At 42.0% G+C, this 16,285-nt stretch overlaps 1 protein-coding gene across 9 annotated transcripts; it reads right to left on the bottom strand.

Moving 5' to 3' along the window:
- Positions 1 to 1,096: 1,096 nt before the first annotated feature.
- Positions 1,097 to 14,566, bottom strand: LOC125545321 (E3 ubiquitin-protein ligase BRE1-like 1). Of its 9 annotated transcripts, none has more exons than XM_048709221.1 (19): positions 14,083 to 14,566; positions 11,118 to 11,279; positions 10,949 to 11,036; positions 10,492 to 10,695; positions 10,215 to 10,382; positions 9,222 to 9,415; positions 9,053 to 9,136; positions 8,463 to 8,582; positions 8,188 to 8,374; positions 7,933 to 8,093; positions 7,769 to 7,840; positions 7,534 to 7,610; positions 7,046 to 7,240; positions 6,804 to 6,876; positions 6,642 to 6,728; positions 4,419 to 4,556; positions 4,138 to 4,340; positions 3,887 to 4,052; positions 3,323 to 3,704 (listed from the first exon to the last, which is right to left on the bottom strand). In XM_048709221.1, exons 1-19 carry the CDS (start codon positions 14,083 to 14,085, stop codon positions 3,573 to 3,575), a joined length of 2,514 nt encoding a protein of 837 aa, XP_048565178.1. In that variant the 5' UTR covers positions 14,086 to 14,566; the 3' UTR covers positions 3,323 to 3,572. The 9 variants fall into 9 exon arrangements, 6 of the variants coding, with proteins under 6 accessions (XP_048565179.1, XP_048565178.1, XP_048565176.1 ...); XM_048709219.1 differs by lacking the exon at positions 14,083 to 14,566 and adding an exon at positions 12,970 to 13,450; XR_007299992.1 differs by lacking the exons at positions 3,323 to 3,704; positions 3,887 to 4,052; positions 4,138 to 4,340; positions 4,419 to 4,556; positions 14,083 to 14,566 and adding exons at positions 1,097 to 1,348; positions 1,563 to 1,960; positions 2,141 to 2,236; positions 12,970 to 13,457.
- Positions 14,567 to 16,285: the final 1,719 nt, after the last annotated feature.

Here is a 16,285-nt window from a genome sequence, read left to right on the forward strand (position 1 = left end):
GATCAAAACATATATTTTAAAAATGTTAATCATGTGTATTAAAAATATTTAGATGTATACCAAAATTGTGCAGTGTGTATGAAAACAATATATTTGACAACAATAGACATCAAAACATATATTTAAAAAAATATTAATCATGTATTTAGAAAATTATTAAACATGTATTTAAATAATGTTCTTGATGTATACGAAAAATGTACATGGTGTAAGAAAAATGTAGATATGCGTTTAAAAAAGGAAAAAAATATGAAACAAAGAAAAGGAAAAAAAGAATAAAACAAAGAAAACAAAAAAAGAAACAAAGAAAACAAGAAAACCGGAGAAAACCAAGAAAGAAATAAAAAACCAAAGGAAATAAAGAAAAAAAATCAGTGAAAACCATGAAAGTAAGGAAGAAAACGAGTGAAAAAAAAAGATGAAAAAGAAAGGAAAAGGTAAAAAAAATCCTTAAAAAACTAGAGCAGAGCAAACTATAGCGACACGAACAAGTTGCACTAAGGGGCCATATGCCCGCACTTTTCAGGCGAGATGGCTGCTATACTCGCTGTAAGCGAGATATAGTATTCGCGGCACAAAATGTCACCAAACTGGAATCCTCGTGAAGAAAATCCGATGGCACAAAAGGATCGCCCTAAAATGGTTCAGGCCTGTTACTTTTTGTGGATGCATGATTCATACCGTTTTGCCTCTATTCTTCGGTATGAAGAATTGGATATTCAAAATGCACAACTCCTATTCTACCGTTTTGATTCGTACTTGGTAGTTTTGTTGCATGCCTCTAAGTTTCTCTATTTCACGTACGACTAAAATTCCTCAGAACTGCTTTATAGCCATCATTATTTTTCAGTATACCTAAGTATTTCATATTTTTGAAGAATTTGTTAAAATCTCTCATTCACCCCCTTTGTCGATAACTTTGATCCTACAGGAAGAGCAACACGAGAGAAATATCAATGTCAAGAGCCCAAGACAATCGTTACAACTAGATTGACACAGGAGAGAGTTAGCGGCATGATTAACACAACAACCTGCACCTGTTATTCTTGTACTAGCTGAAAACATTTTGAGAATGCCAATACCACTGACAGCCTTGAATGTTTTAAATTTCTCTAAGCTTCTCCATGGATAACGATATATCTCCATCTTCTTCCTTCAGCAGCCAGATCAATTAGAGTGGTATTTTTCGAGGCCAATTGCAAATGCAAAAAAAATAAATGGTAGATTGGGATTACACATGAGAAATGGCAAAGTGCAACAAACTTTGCAAGATTTATAACTGGCGCCGAGCAATCCAGCAGCGGTGTTCCTTCTCGTACACTGCTTCAGGCTGAGGGGTCAAAGCTTCCTACATTGCATGGAATATGTAGGGATTTTGTTACTAGTCGGATGCAGATATCAATGTATTTTTCAGGTACCCAGTGATCTTTCGTACTAGAAGAACGGTGTGGGAACATATAGGCTGGAGTATATAAGCTAGTGACTAGAGTCGCGAGGTGAAAATAATCCTGCCAGGAGCTACAGACTACAATGGAACCAAAGATCGTCTATATCAATCTCACCTTCCTCTTCATGTCATCTTTCTTCTGCCTTTTCATCACCTTTGTTGGCCATTCAGCGGCAAGCTTTTGGAGTTCTTCTTTCACGAATGGTTTCTTCTGATCAGGCAGGTGCTACATGCACTCAAAAGTTGTCATCAGGCAAATGGGCGATTGCATAAGAACTGACTAACAGCTCTTTTGGCATCGAGATTTCCTAGAGTTGTGAAAATATTTGTACAAACTCAAAAAATGCCAATAATAGCATGAGATAGAAAGGCTTCAGGAACCACCAAAGATGGTAGGGAATTAAGAGTGACGAAGAGCCAACAAATATCTAGCAATTGGAATTATGCAACCAACCCTGTGAAGGAGTTAATGGTGGCAGAGGCATTCTCTGGCTTGCGTTCGAACAGAGACCCCTGTAATAAGACAACTCATAATGGGTCTCATACAGTCATACTATAAGTAATTAATACAGTTTTATGTTAAACATGATGGGAGTGTAACATTAATGTGAAATATTAAAAGTTACAGAAGTGAACAAAATCCAGAAGTAATTAATACAGTTTTATGTTAAACATGATGGTAGGAGCAATTACCTTTGCACATGCATAACCTGTTGTAAGAGTATAGTGTTTCATAGATTTGCCTCTCAGGCTATTTTTCTCTCGAAACGGAGGTATAGATTGAGTCTCCTGCAGAAGCACAAATATATTAGTAAAGCATTTTTCACAGAACAAAACCTTGTACTAACTACAAAATGCAAATGTTTAGTTTAAAAGTTTAAACAGCGACAGCAAATCTACAATTTGACTGCTAAACAACCAAAAATGGTTATTATCAGAGACAACATCAAAACCCAAAACTAATAGAAACATTTATCTAACTGTTGTGGTGGACATTTTCTCATGCATGTGCATGCTGAATGCTTACATGTTGAGAGAAATGGAAGGTTAATGGGTGCTAGCTATTTAGATATAGAAGATTTTTTGCTGCTTTTAGGCCCAGAACAACAAGGCATCTCCAACACAGCTAGGTTTAGGCTTAGGCTGACTGTTACACTATAATTTTCATAAGAGTAAAACTGCTATCTGCAGAAACAAATTAAAACTTTGCGCTCTCCGCAACAACAAATTAAATCTCTGCTCTCAGCAAAGAGAAAATCATGTGTTGATATCTGCATCAAAAACCATAGAAATTCCTGACGATGAACACATCTGAGGGAGGAGAAAACAAGGAAAACCCTGAACACGTCCAAGGGAGGAGAAAGCAAGGAAGCACGCTGCCGCCATCTTCTCCGAACCGTTGCGCTGCCTCCACCCCTCCCACCTGAGCCACCGCTGCCTCATATTCACGAGCAAGAGGGTTAGGAGAAGTGCCTTGGTTTTTTCTTTTGGCACAACATTCAGGTAGAATTCACAAGATGTAGGGGAGAGGATTTTACCCCGGTGGAACCCGATGGTTTGGGAGGGAATATGCGAGGTGTAAACCCGGCCAGATTTGTAATGCTGACAGAAATTGAGAAATTGAAGAGGTTGTTCGACCAAGTTTCGGGCCCGGTCCAAACCAAGGCAGGGCTAACCAAACAGGGCAAAGGGGGAAATCCCACCGGGAGGGATGCCGCGGCACGGGTAGCGAAAGGTGCACACATATGCGCCTTAGATTTTCCAAGCATGCAATATATGGTACTCCCTCTATTCCATATTAGTTGCCTCTGATATAGTACAAACTGATATGGAACGGAGGGAGTATATTTTTGCATTAACCCCCTTTCCTTGACATGTCAAATAGTAGAATAATAAAATGTATATGCAAACTAAGACTACCAGCTATTTCATCAACAAGAAAATTACAAGCTTTACAAAGGAGCGGCAAGCCACACTGGCATAGCACAAGCCACGGGCATTGTGCCTGCAACCTAAAGTATGCTATGGGTCCTCTTTGCATAAATTTGGCAAGATAAGCTACATTTTCCACTGAACCAAGCAAGCGGCACTTCAGTAACTTGTCCTAGATGACCCCACTGCAGCATCATATATAAATCGGCTTCACATCATTGGCCCCAAAGCTTAATCCACAGGAAGGACATCTTCGCTGGCGGTTTCGAAGCAACTTCTGTATACAGTCATTGCAGAAAAGATGGTAGCACTTGGTGATCACGACCTAAACGGCACCGAAGAACGAGTTGTCAGATTTGATATGGTGGCCAAGGTTATACTCCCTCCGTTCCGAATTACTTGTCGCGGGTATGGATGCATCTAGATGTATTTTAGTTCTAGATACATTCATTTATGCGATGAGTAATTTGGAACGGAGGGAGTAGGAATGAAGGCAGCACTATTCACCTCTTTCTGTCGGTCGCGGCAGACACCGCACTTCAATATTCCCCTGTACTCATTGACCTCCTGATGAACCTTTTCCAACAACGACGAGGCTTCTGTCTTCACTCTAAGAGAACTAGCTTTCCTTGACATCGATTCCAAGTCATCCTCAATTCTCCTCTTACTAAACCTGGAAAACATCATTCAACTTGTGACACGAAGAAACTTGGAAGTCACATGGAGTATGGAGAGAATAAATCTCTGTAAACAATTACCTATCCTTCTCTAGTTCTACAAGCAACCCAGCAACTTCTAGTCGATTCCTCCCAACCTTGGCTTGTACTTCATCCATTGACGGTCTCAATTGTTGAGCCTCTCCCTGTAGATCCACCAGCTTTCGTTGAGCATTGCCTGAAGATACAGAATGTCGCCGTCCATCCTCTGAAAGTCTCCCTATCTGCTCTGACCAAACTTTTAACTGCAAATGGGCAAGGAAAAACATGCGTTCAGCACTCCCTAAAATATGATGTTCTCCCTTTTATGCCTTAAAATTTACCTTGTCGTCTAACTGGGCAACTTTATCTTTGTAGAGATTCATCAAGCTCTTTGCCTGCCGTAAATTCCTGTTCAGGTTGCATACCCCTAAATGCAAAGTATCCTGTGCCTGTTTCACCTTAACGCCTTCCATAAAGATCTGTAGTACCATGTAAACATAAGATGGTGCAGTACAGGTCACTGTTCAAAAAGATTCTTATATTTCTATCTCCGACAAATAAAGATAAACATGACTCTAGAATGACCATGGTCGGTTTTTCTTGTGAAAGCTATGCTGATTAATCAGCCAAATATGCGCACACATTAATAATTTGAAGTTTTCTACACAACTTCAGTATGTAGCAGTAGCACCACACCTTCTCTCTGTTGTATAACCGTAGCTGTCATTTGTTGCTGAACAGAAGTTGGGAATGTAGGCAGACTGACTACAACAAAAACATTACTTATTTTCAAGATATTGCTCCATCCAACTTGAGCATGTGTTCACCATTTAGACAGACCATCATGCCAGTTCGACTATTCAAGCAAAGACCATCATACCAGTCAGTAAAAATAAAGTGATAAAATAGTATGTTGCAGAATAGTCGAACTGACTAGCTGGCAACAAAATGACATGGAAGATGATGTTGCCAAAGAAAATGGAACAGATTCTTGTGCTTTTGCGCAAAGTATGCCAGTTTCTGCTCCCTGCACGACCAAATCAAGAGTCATCATTGACCTTTGCTTGTGTTATCCATCTACTCCCTCCGTTCCGATTTACTCGTCGTGGTTTTAGTTCAAATTTGAACTAAAACCACGACAAGTAAACCGGAACGGAGGGAGTATTACCATACCAGTTTGTCACATCAACAAGAGATCAGCACTAATCCCACAGTCGCAGCATTGGCATGTTACTTCCATAAAAGACGATTGGCACAGGAAGGATCAGTTCCTTAGAAATAGATATAGAAAATAGCCAATTGTATTGGAGACTTGGACTCACGGCCTTGTCTCAGTCAACCCCCTCATCTTGCCTTTTATTTCTCCAGCCACCTAGATTTATCTCAGTCTGGATCAAAACCCACTGCCGAAGTGGCCTGGAACTGTCTGGGTGCCACTGGTTATTGGCTCAAAGTATATATATCGTTTGCATCTCCTCTTTTCTCCCATCTTCCTCCCTCCTCTATCCTCTTCTCTTTCTTGTCTGCCTTCCTCTCCAAGCAGTATGGGAATGCTTTGGATGCCATCCTAGCGCGTCTTCTCCCTTACAGCTGCTGCAGATCAGAAGGAAGCGGCATGGAGAAGGGTAGGCTACACAGATGGAGAGGCAGGCAATGTCCTAAATTTTCAAGCAGAAGGAAGGTGAGCATGGTGATTCACGGCAAGGCATCAACTCAAGTAGTGATGCTGACAGCTTTGGTTAGGGCGGGGTCAATGGCCTCGAGGAATTGACGAGGATACAAGATGTTTATTGTGTTGTCCTGGTTCAGAAAGCAAAGAGGAAGGATGCCACACTAATTCTGCCACACACAGGGTCCACATGGCTGGCATTGGGGCGGTGCATATCTATACCAAACCGAAAAACCAAACCAGAAAAAACCATGCTGAACCAAAACAAAAGGTTTGGTTAGTCCAGTTTTGTAAACACAAAGGAGTTAGCGGACTGGGCCAGCGAGCTTGTATTCAGCTTGTAAGTGGTCGTGCGTGCTCATGAAATCAAGCCTAAGTTGATACTCGCAGAAGGGAACTTGAAGCCTGCTATTTGGTTATGTGTCTTGAAAGTCTGCTAATTTGTGTTACAAATCATCTGGCATGTAGAGCACAATTTGAGTAATTATCCATGCTCAAAACAGAATTCTGTTGAAGTTTAGTACCAATATGTCTGGTTTCAACAAATAAACCAGGGGTTTAATCCGCCATGCTCAAAAGAAAAATATGATGCTCCAGCTCTACTTTTTTGTTAATCTGATGTCAGGAGATTATAATGCTCTGGTGGGTATCATGACAAAATTACCATTACCGACATGAAAACCTGGATAAGATCATGGTGGCAATCTAAACCTTCTAGTTGCATATTTAAGTTACTGTTGGCATGTAGTTATGGGAACTGAAGTAAAAAACAAGCTTTAAGTGAAACCAAAGTCATCGTGAACATAAGTGGGTGGTTTAAGATTACACTAATTAATGTTGAAGACAAGGATACATCAACATGAACACAGAACAGCAACTGAGTCCATAAAATTACCTTTGTATTGTGGTCATCTCTCTCAATAATTTGCTGTAGCAATTGTTGATTTTGTGTTTGTATATCTTCATATGCTTGCCCAATACTCTGAAACGTCAAAAATAAGCATTTTTAGAATGCTGATTTTCTGTATTTTTACGAAGATGTAGAGATGAAACATACCTCAATCTCTGACAGGTACGCTTCACCTTCTTCATGTTTTGATTTCAATAATTCAGATAAACTACCAATATCCCTGTAACGCACAGGAAATTCACCAGTAAGCACCTTTTTCACCAGTAAAAATAGATGACGTATCCAGCTTCTGCCTACTTCAACACATGTGATGTCATATCACAGCAAAGTGTAGAGATTCCAAATATCCAGTAGAGAAACTACATCGGATAAGTATAAATAAAATGTACCTTCTGGCACTCTCCATCTTCCCCCTTAATTCAGCAATCTCAGCTTCACCACTTGCTAGTCTCTGCTGAGACATTGCTTCAGCTTCAATGGCTGCCTTAACACGCCGTTCTAGCCTACTCTCATCAAGAGAAGATTTGAGGCTATGGACATGAGCCCATTCACAATATTCTCTATCTTTGGACTCCAGCAAATCTCTGTCACAAAACAATAAGGGGTGGACATCAGAACAGTAGAAGTTTGTTTTAGTAGGACAACTGAATTTGGTACGTACTCCCTCTGTAAAGAAATATAAGAGTGTTTAGATCACTAAAGTAGTAATCTAAACACTCTTATATTTCTTTACGGAGTGAGTAATAAACAACGTTTAAAAGCTCAATACATTTTTTCGGATGATCTGGTCTCTAGACTAAATAGGAGAACAAACATAGTGGAACACGATAAATTTTAGAAGTAGTTTCATGAAAGATTTCTGCTGTAATAAAACCACCTTGAATCAGTAGAATCGCGTTTATACATTTCCACAAAGAGCTTCAACTCGCAATTCGTTTGCCTTAGTTCACAAATCTACACAGCATGTGAATTCAATGGTTCAAGAATTCATAAAAACAACATGAACGGAAATTAAAGAAACTAACTAAAACAAGCCATTTCCTGATGGCTGGTGAAGACAATGGAATCCAAAAAAAAATCTAGTTAAATCAGCAATTTTTTAGTATCGGTACCCTGGATCGTAGATCCCTTATCTCAGATCCAGCATGAGCAGATCTACATAATGATTCGTTGATAGTGTGCTCCTGTAAAGCACAAAATGAATAGCTTGAATTTAACTGAAACAGTCACAAAACACTCATAAACTTCTTCAACAAGCTCGTAAAAAGAAATTTACCTTTCTAGCCAGAATATCAGAAACAGAGTGAACTTCGGCTCGCAAAGAATGCAATTCTGAAGCATCATCCTTGTACTTGGATAATTCAGTTTGCATGGCACCCATTTCTCCTGGCAGTGATGACACCAGCGCTTTAAATTCTGATATGATTTGGTTCCGACCTGAACATTGAAAGTGTTTACTTATTTATATTTGGATATGGCCAGAAGAGAATAACTCAATGCTGTTAGCAAAGTCAAATAAGAATCATCATACCAGGTTCTCTCGAAGATTCTTCAAGTTTCAGCGCAAGCATATTCTTTTCATCAACTACTTTCTGCCGATTCTGTTCTAAAACTGCAATGCTTGACTCACAATTCAGAGATACCCTATGAGGAATTCCAGACAGATCAACTTTTACATTAACTTCCCTTTCTTGCCATATCATTTTATCCTTATTGACCTGAAAAGGCAAGTAGAAGCTTAGCCAAACATTACATAGCTGAGGCTCTTTGCTACATGACATGTAAATTATGCTGAGCAGTGACTACCTGTAATTTCTCTAATAGTGTTCGGCAGTGGTCCAACTCTGCTTGTGACTTTTGGAGTTGATCCTTCAGAACTTGGAAAGCTTTTGAAGAAGAAATGCTCTTAAAATCCATCAAAGTGTTCTGGTCATAAATAATAAATTACGAAGGTGAGGCTTGCAAGAATATTTTATGAAACACATCTTTCTTTACTCTAAGATTGACTCCAACGTGGAATCTCAATTAAGCCATGTTATCATTGAAATAGTAGCCAATAGATCAAACTCAAAGAAAATATTAATCTCAGATAAAATAATTAAACAATGCTTGATTAGGCATCTTTTAGTTGAGAGGATGGAAAAACAAAAATATAGATTTTGTAAAAAAAACATCTCTTTTTGAACGTCTGTATGTCACCATCTGGAGACTACAGATAATCTAGGGTTACTTTCGTTAGTGTTGGTACTTGGCAGGAAAGCAAATCCAAAAAAGCTGCAGCAAAGCACGGGTGGAAAATACTAGTACTACATATCACCCCTGGAACAACACTAAAAAAATGTGGAACAGCATTACTTCACTTGGTATTGGCACACCTAAACAAGCCGCGTGCAAACCTGGAAGGTAGACAACTTGTTCAAAATTTCAATTCTGTCTTCATGAAGTCTCCTTATTTCCACCAAACGTTGTGAAATCAGATCCTGATCCAAATAACAGAGCAAGCTACATTAGGTTCAGAGCAAACATAGGCAACACTGGAAGGTAAAAAAAAAACTTAATATTTACCATAAACTCCTTGTGACATGCCTCTAGATCCTGCAATTCCTTTTGTTTGTCTCTGACATTATCCTCAGGCAAGCTTTTATTTCCTAAAGTTGGAAATAAGATTGGAGTACCATGTGTAGGGTCTCCCTGTGCTTTGAGGACTGCCAATTTGTGGTTGCTTTCTTCCAACTCAGCAACAGCACTTGCCAACTCCTCTTGAAAAGTTAAAAACATCTCAGTCAAGTCGATTTGACGATCCTTAACACTAGTTGCAAATAACATCATAGGAACATATATACTGTGCAAACATTGTCTAAATAGTTCCTCACGTCTTATCAGTCTGAAGGGCCACTGTGTGACTAGGTTGGTCTAGTATGCAATACGGTTGAAGTGATCCGATAATCCTCAAAAACAAGGATCAGCGTATTATTGTTGCATAAGTACAGAAATCTTAGCAGAACAAAATAAACATTCCTACCTAGCCAGTACATCTCATCCTGGCTCAGTCCAGCATGCAGTGTGCTTCCAGTGAGGGAACCCCCGGCTCTGCCTCTCTCGCATATCCAGACCTCTTTTCCAGTCGCCTCTTTGTCCCAATCCAGCTGAGATCTCTCCATTCCTTCTGATCTCTCTCCAACTCTCTCCTGTCTATTATATATCCTCTCTCGACCCCTCTCGTCCCTCTCATCTCCATTCATCCTCTCTAAACCTTCCTATGTCAATGTCTGACCAGAGGTAGGAAGCGGTAGCAACTACGTGAGGCAAGAACAGCAGACAGGTGAAGAACGTTATGGTGGTAGGAACACGTCGAGGGATTGTCGGTGGGAAGGGATTTAAGGAGAGCGGGTGGTTAGATATTGATAGATTTGGTGGAAAGCATGATGCAGCGGCATATCAGAAGGGTATTGGCAGGTATGAAAGATGTCAAAATAATATATATAATAAGACATTAACAATCTGTCGTATGTAGCCATATCTATGTACGTAAAGCATCTCGTGTTTAAGCAAAGATACCTTTAAGGCGTTTCTGTTCAGCTTTGCTTCGAGCGTTTAAAAATCTCTCTTCGTGGTGCTTCTCTGTTAACCGCCTGTGTTTCAAGTGGAGATCACTAAGTTCTTGTATGGCATCATTAAGCTGTAGTGACAGCTCAGTACCAGTAGTTCGCAGTTCCCTACTACGCTCTGCAGTGAAGAAACAAAGAAAGGTAATGTTACCAAAGGGGTATGGAATTTTCAGTCCTTTAGCTGTAATTAATAAATAAATATTACCAAGGAAATGTGAAGAACAAACCATTTTCAGGTAATGCCGCAAAGAGATCTAACAGCGACTTCTTATTTGCATGCCATGAATCATTTGATGAGAACAATATATTCTGCAGCACATCAGTAGTTGACGAGTGTACATGGTTTTCCAAATGGCAACCTGAACTTTCTGTGGCACCTGTCTCAACAAGTCTGCTAAGGAAGTCCTTGTCTTTTGGGATGCATGCGCCATCTGAATAAGAAATTAGAAACTAAATCTTGTAATATTTGGCACAATATCTAAGTTTAGGATATTTCACAACCACCAACATAAATCAAATACAATAAAGTGCAAGCTTCATAGATTGCAAAAAAAAAACTTCATGCAGATCCTAACAAGAGTGGAGAAGACACATACACTGCTTCCATTACAACTTTTTATACATGAAGAAAAAAATAATTATTAGCTGACAATCAAATCAATTCAGGTAAGAAGAAAGTCATACCTGTAGACACGTTGCTAGGACCTGCACTGCAAGAAGGATTTTGAAATCCACTTTTGCAAACAGAAGTAGCCTTCAAATCTCTCACAAGCTGTTCAAGTATAGCATTTACCGTAAAGAAAAGGAAGCCTTGTGGTATTTTGCAGTAACAACAAGGTTGGTTTTAGCTTACATGCTCCCAAGACTTGTTAGCTAAATCTTGGGTCTCATGGTGAGCCTTCTGTTTCTGCTTGAGATCGTCAAATTTACCCTCGAGGGCATGGTACTCAAACTTATGGACTGCTAGCTGTTCTGAAAGCTTTTGGTTTCTGTATTTAAGTACAGCGAAATCAAGCTGCCAACCAGGAAGAAAGTTACAAGTTAACACCAAATATAGAAATATAGAGAATAATTAATGAAAATTGCAGTGTAGAAAAGGCACAAAGGAAATCCGGTTTATGAGCACGGCTTGGCAATACTGCTGTAATGAACGATGCAAGAACAAAATCTGCAGAAGAAAGTATGGCAAATAATAGAAGTGCATTAATGATCATATATCTGTTTTGTGCATCCATATGCACGGTGGTCTAAACATCGCAACATACACCAAATAGCAATTTATATCCAATTTTTTGCAAAGGTACATGTTATTGTATCCTCAATCGTCTCTCTAAATGCATGCTAGATTTGCTTCCATGGCGACACGGCTTTTACCATATATATAACACCAACCATGTGTTGAACAATTTCAGCAGGACTTTTTAGGTCTAACTAAGGGAGGCAACATGTAAAGTTGCACAGTACACTTTGCAGTGAGATAAAGTTACGATTGACAAATGCAGATTTGACAACTGTTCATGCATATGTCAGTAGGCTGCCCATGCAACGCTCCAAGGTAAACCCTGAATGCAAGCAGGCTGGCTAATCCAGTAAAACCAGATATGCCCAAGGTAAAATAACTTATATTGCGATCTGAGAAGCTCCTGAACTAACCTGGCAATGTCGCTGACCCCAGCTACCTAATGTCCTGGCGACACGGCTTTTACTATATAACACCAATCATGCCCTGAACAATTTCAGCAAGACTTTTTAGGTCTAACTAAGGGAGACAACATGTAAAGTTGTACAGTACACTTTGCAGTTAGATAAAGTTATGACTGGACAAATGCGGATTTGACAACCATTCATGCGTATGTCAGTACGCTGCACATGCAACACTCCAAGGTAAATCCTGCACGCAAGCAGGCTGACCAATCCGGTAAAATCGGATATGCCAGGTAAAAGAACTTATATTACGATCTGAGAAGCTCCTGAACTAACCTGGCAATGTCGCTGAACTCAGCTACCTAATAAAGGATACAAATAAAATTGAAGTAGCAAGCCTTTACAAACCAGCCTACTGCAAGCAAGCGTGAACTACTTGACAACTTGAAATGAGGAGTGTACCTTCTCGTCGTGAACAATAGCGGACTGCCTAAAGACTCTAAATGAGGTGTATATCTAACAGCGAGACAATTAGGTCTAACTAAGGCAAGAAAAGAAGTTGCGCATCAAACCTTACAGTGAGGTAAAACTGCGGCTGAAAAAGTATGGACATGCAAACCGCTAGTGGGACACGCATGCAAGGCGCAACTGGATTGCCAAAAACCGGCTTAAACAGACATGTAGCCCTAGGTAAAATGACTCTTTGTGACGTAATAACTGTTATTGAGATTTCAGAAGCTCCTATAGATTCATGAACTACCCTGGCAACAGTGGCGGATCTAGGGGTGGGTGGTGGGGGCCATGCCCCCCACAATTTTTTTTTGCAAATTTACTTTTACTAGTGCATATTTATATACATTTATGCCCATTTTTGTGCCGTTCAACCATGATATCCCATCCTTGCCCTCACATTGGCAAGATTCTAGATCCACCACTGCCTAGCAAGGTCGTTGACCTGGACTACCTTATGCACGATCAAAACAGTTGAAGTAACAAGTCAACACACAGTTGCCTACCTTAACAATAGTGAACTACTTAGAGACTTCAAATGAGGCGTATACCTTCTTGTCGTCGGAGGAAGGCGGAAGCGCTGGGCGCTTGGCGGGAGATACAAAGGAGTCAGAGAGCCGCCGCTTCCGATCGGGCTCACCGGTGCTGCCCATAGGTCCAAGCCTGACCAGCTGTCCCGCCTCGTCCAATCCGCCGCATGCGGAGTACACTAAACTCAGAAAAACCCGAACCAATCCTCGGGACAACACTAGTCCAACCCGACGCTACAACCCAAACCCTACCCGACCATGCGATCAATCAGAAGCAGCAAATTTGTGAGGCTTTGCTCGCGGAACGGAGCCGAGGGGAATTGGTAACTGTACTGTGCGGCTTAATTTGGGATTACAGGGGGTCAGATCGGATCGAGGAGATGAGAGGGTAAGAATTAGCGGTAGTTTGGTGTGCAGTGCGTATGCGTGTACTGTGTGAAGAGTCTAGGCTCTGGAGATTGGAGAGGAAGAGGGAGGGGAGGAGGAAGAGACGGCGAGCGAAAAAAGAGTCATTTTACCTAGGGCTATAAGTCTGTTTAAGTCGGTTTTGGCAATCCAGTTGCGCCTTGCATGCGTGTCCCACTATAATGGTTGGCATGCCCATACTTGTTCAGCTGCAATTTTATCTCACTGCAAAGTTTGGTGCACAACTTCTCTTCTTGCCTTAGTTAGACCTAAAGGGTGAAATTGCATACAACTCAGCAATGTGTGAAAGTGCATACGAGTCAGCAATGCTGGTCAATAGTACAAACGCCACCAAGTTTCCAAAAAGATTAAAATCTATTATGAACAAAAAGGGACATCTTCTAAAAGCGGATCACTAGCCAGTTAGTTCTAATTGCAGATGACTCCTGACTACTAATTCTTGACTGCAATCATGTCATTTTCTACAGCATCTTCTTTTTTTCCTTCATAGGAACAAATACTCTAATTAAGAATAGTGCAAAATAACAGGCAGTATGTAGTGGCATAAGCTTCGCCATGTACCTTTCACCATGAGAATCTATCTACCTAACTATATATGCTTCATATCATTTCCAGAGAGAAAAAAATGAGATGTGGCACATTATTTAGCTCTGGCATCAGTCGGAAGATAATTCAAGCAATCTTGTAAAAAAAACTTGTTTCACTCACCATGGGAAAAGCAAACTTCAGGAGGGGATGCAGAGGTGAGCTTCAGGTGGACAGGGAGCACCGAGGCGGATGCAGGGCATTAGGGGAGCGGCGAGACGAAGAGCGCCGTGAGATGGACGGTGCGGAGAGATGCAGGGCGCGGCGAGGCGGCGCCGGGTGGCAGTAGCTGCAGGGGGTGAGGAGAGGCGTGATGAGCTGGTGGAGGGGTTTCTGAAGAGTAGGGGAGAGGCGGGATGAGCTGGTGGTGGGGTGGGGGGTTGCTGGAGAGGGGGAGGCCGGCGATGGGCGGCGGCGCTGGGTGAGGAGAGGCGGGGTTGCTGCAGGGGGGGCGGGGGAGGGGGAGGCCGGCGACGGGTGGCGGCGCTAGGTGAAGAGAGGCGGGTTGCTGCAGGGGAGCAGGGGAGGGGGGAGGTCGATGGCGGGTGGCGCCGGCGGCGGAGCTGGGTGAGGAGGCGCAGGCCGCGCTCGGGGCGAGAAAAGCAGGCTGGTGGATTAGGTTTTTTTTTTAGTGTCTATACTATATTCATCAGCTAGCTCATTTCATTCGGGCATCAGTCAGATTCTCATTTTACTACCCAGCAGCGTGGACCCACATATCTCATACCAATGTGAATTCTCTAACTTGGAGGAGCCAAGTAGGAGACTAGACAACTAGCAATCCCTCCCTTCTTCTCTCGAAGTGACACAACCTAAGCAGTTTTGTTTTCGCCCCTTGCGTGGCGGTTGGTTCTGTGGCGATTTCTTAGGCAACTATGTCCGCGCCCTAGGATTTCTTCGTCGGAGATTCAACTGCCGCTGGAGATTGGTGTTCCTAGCTGCGCCAACTGTCGTCCTCGTGATTGTGTGGGTTCTAAAGGTTGAAGACACATTCGCTAGTTCCGTTGGTTTTAGACTCCACATCCAACAAACCCTAGTCACCATAAACCTTTTGTTTAGCAAATTCAAAATTCACATAAACCTTTTGTACGATCTAGAGGCGTACAGTCGTAATACACTTGTTCCTCACTAGACAGGTGATTGGGGGTAAGAAGGAAGATGGCGTGCATGGACAAGGTAGAGGGGCTGATGAAGAAACTCAAGTTGTCGGGGGCGAAGAAGAAAAGAGTCGAGATTGGATGGAGGAGGAAATGGAGGAGTGCTGGAACCACAAGCACTCGGCAAACTACTCTCCGAGAAGCCAGCGTTTGCGGACGGAATTGTTGCAGCGTTGGGACAAGCTTGGTGGCCGATGCGGGGAGTTGACTGTAAGAGTCTCGGTGATAACATCTTTTTGTTCACATTCTGTCGTGGAATTGTCATGGCAGATGTCCTAGCAAAAGGACTTAGTCGTAGGGCCATCGCAACTAGGAAGCTTAAAGGGGTTAATCGGGACAAGGAACGCGAGAGGTTTTATACTAGTTCGGCCCCTTACGATGAAGGTAAAAGCCTACGTCTAGTTGTGTTTGTAATTACTGAGGTTTCGATCACCAAGAGGCTAATCCGCCGGCTTGGCTATCGATCTCTTGTTTCTTGCCCTAAGCCGCCACCGGGTCATCCCCTTATATACATGGGTTGATGCTTGGCGGCCTACGGAGTCCCGGCCGGCTCATAAAGCATGTCCGGCTCGGTGACTTCTTTTATATGCCTTTCCTTACAAGTCTTTCCTTACATGCGGCGGTTTACAATATTGGGCCTTAAGCCGCCTCTGGGCTTAGGCCTTCTATAAGCCTTAATAAACTACCGCCTTGAATCTTTACTGGGCTTTCTTTGTGACCCGCCATTAGGGCTGACCCGGCCCCTCCTCGGCGGGTCATACCTGGTAGCTATATCCCCAACATTAGGCCCCAGGTTGACTCTGAACATTGTTCTTTGTCAATCTTCAATACTTAGACAAGATCCATTTTCCTTTCTTCGTAGAGATTTTTGTAACCCGCCATGACGTCATTTCTTGAAAACACGAAAAACTATTATGACATCATATCTCAACGGATCTTTATTCTTTAATGCCTTCCGAGAATCGAGGCGTCCGTTTAGTTGGATAATCATTATTCGAGTCTTCCTCGATTTTTGCGCCCGCCTGTTCGCTTATCCCCTTATAAATAGGCATGCCCCGGTCTTTCTCATTCTTCTCTCTTCTTCGTCTTCTTCCTCTCGCAACCCCCGCTGCTGCTCGAGCTCCGCCACCGTCAGAGAGCACCTCACCTCCGTCGACTTTGGCCGCTGC

Source organism: Triticum urartu, chromosome 3 (genome assembly GCF_003073215.2).
Source record: "Triticum urartu cultivar G1812 chromosome 3, Tu2.1, whole genome shotgun sequence".
NCBI classification, from domain to species: Eukaryota; Viridiplantae; Streptophyta; class Magnoliopsida; order Poales; family Poaceae; genus Triticum; species Triticum urartu.

Bases quoted from the DNA above. Each gene is read 5' to 3' on its own strand.
- LOC125545321 (XM_048709219.1), bottom strand. From the start codon at position 13,071: ATGGGCAGCACCGGTGAGCCCGATCGGAAGCGGCGGCTCTCTGACTCC. The intron at 7,841-7,932 runs GTAAATTTCTTT...TGTGCTTTACAG, and splicing joins CTGATATTCTGGCTAGAAAG to GAGCACACTATCAACGAATC. The intron at 6,729-6,803 runs GTATGTTTCATC...TTGACGTTTCAG, and splicing joins CGTACCTGTCAGAGATTGAG to AGTATTGGGCAAGCATATGA.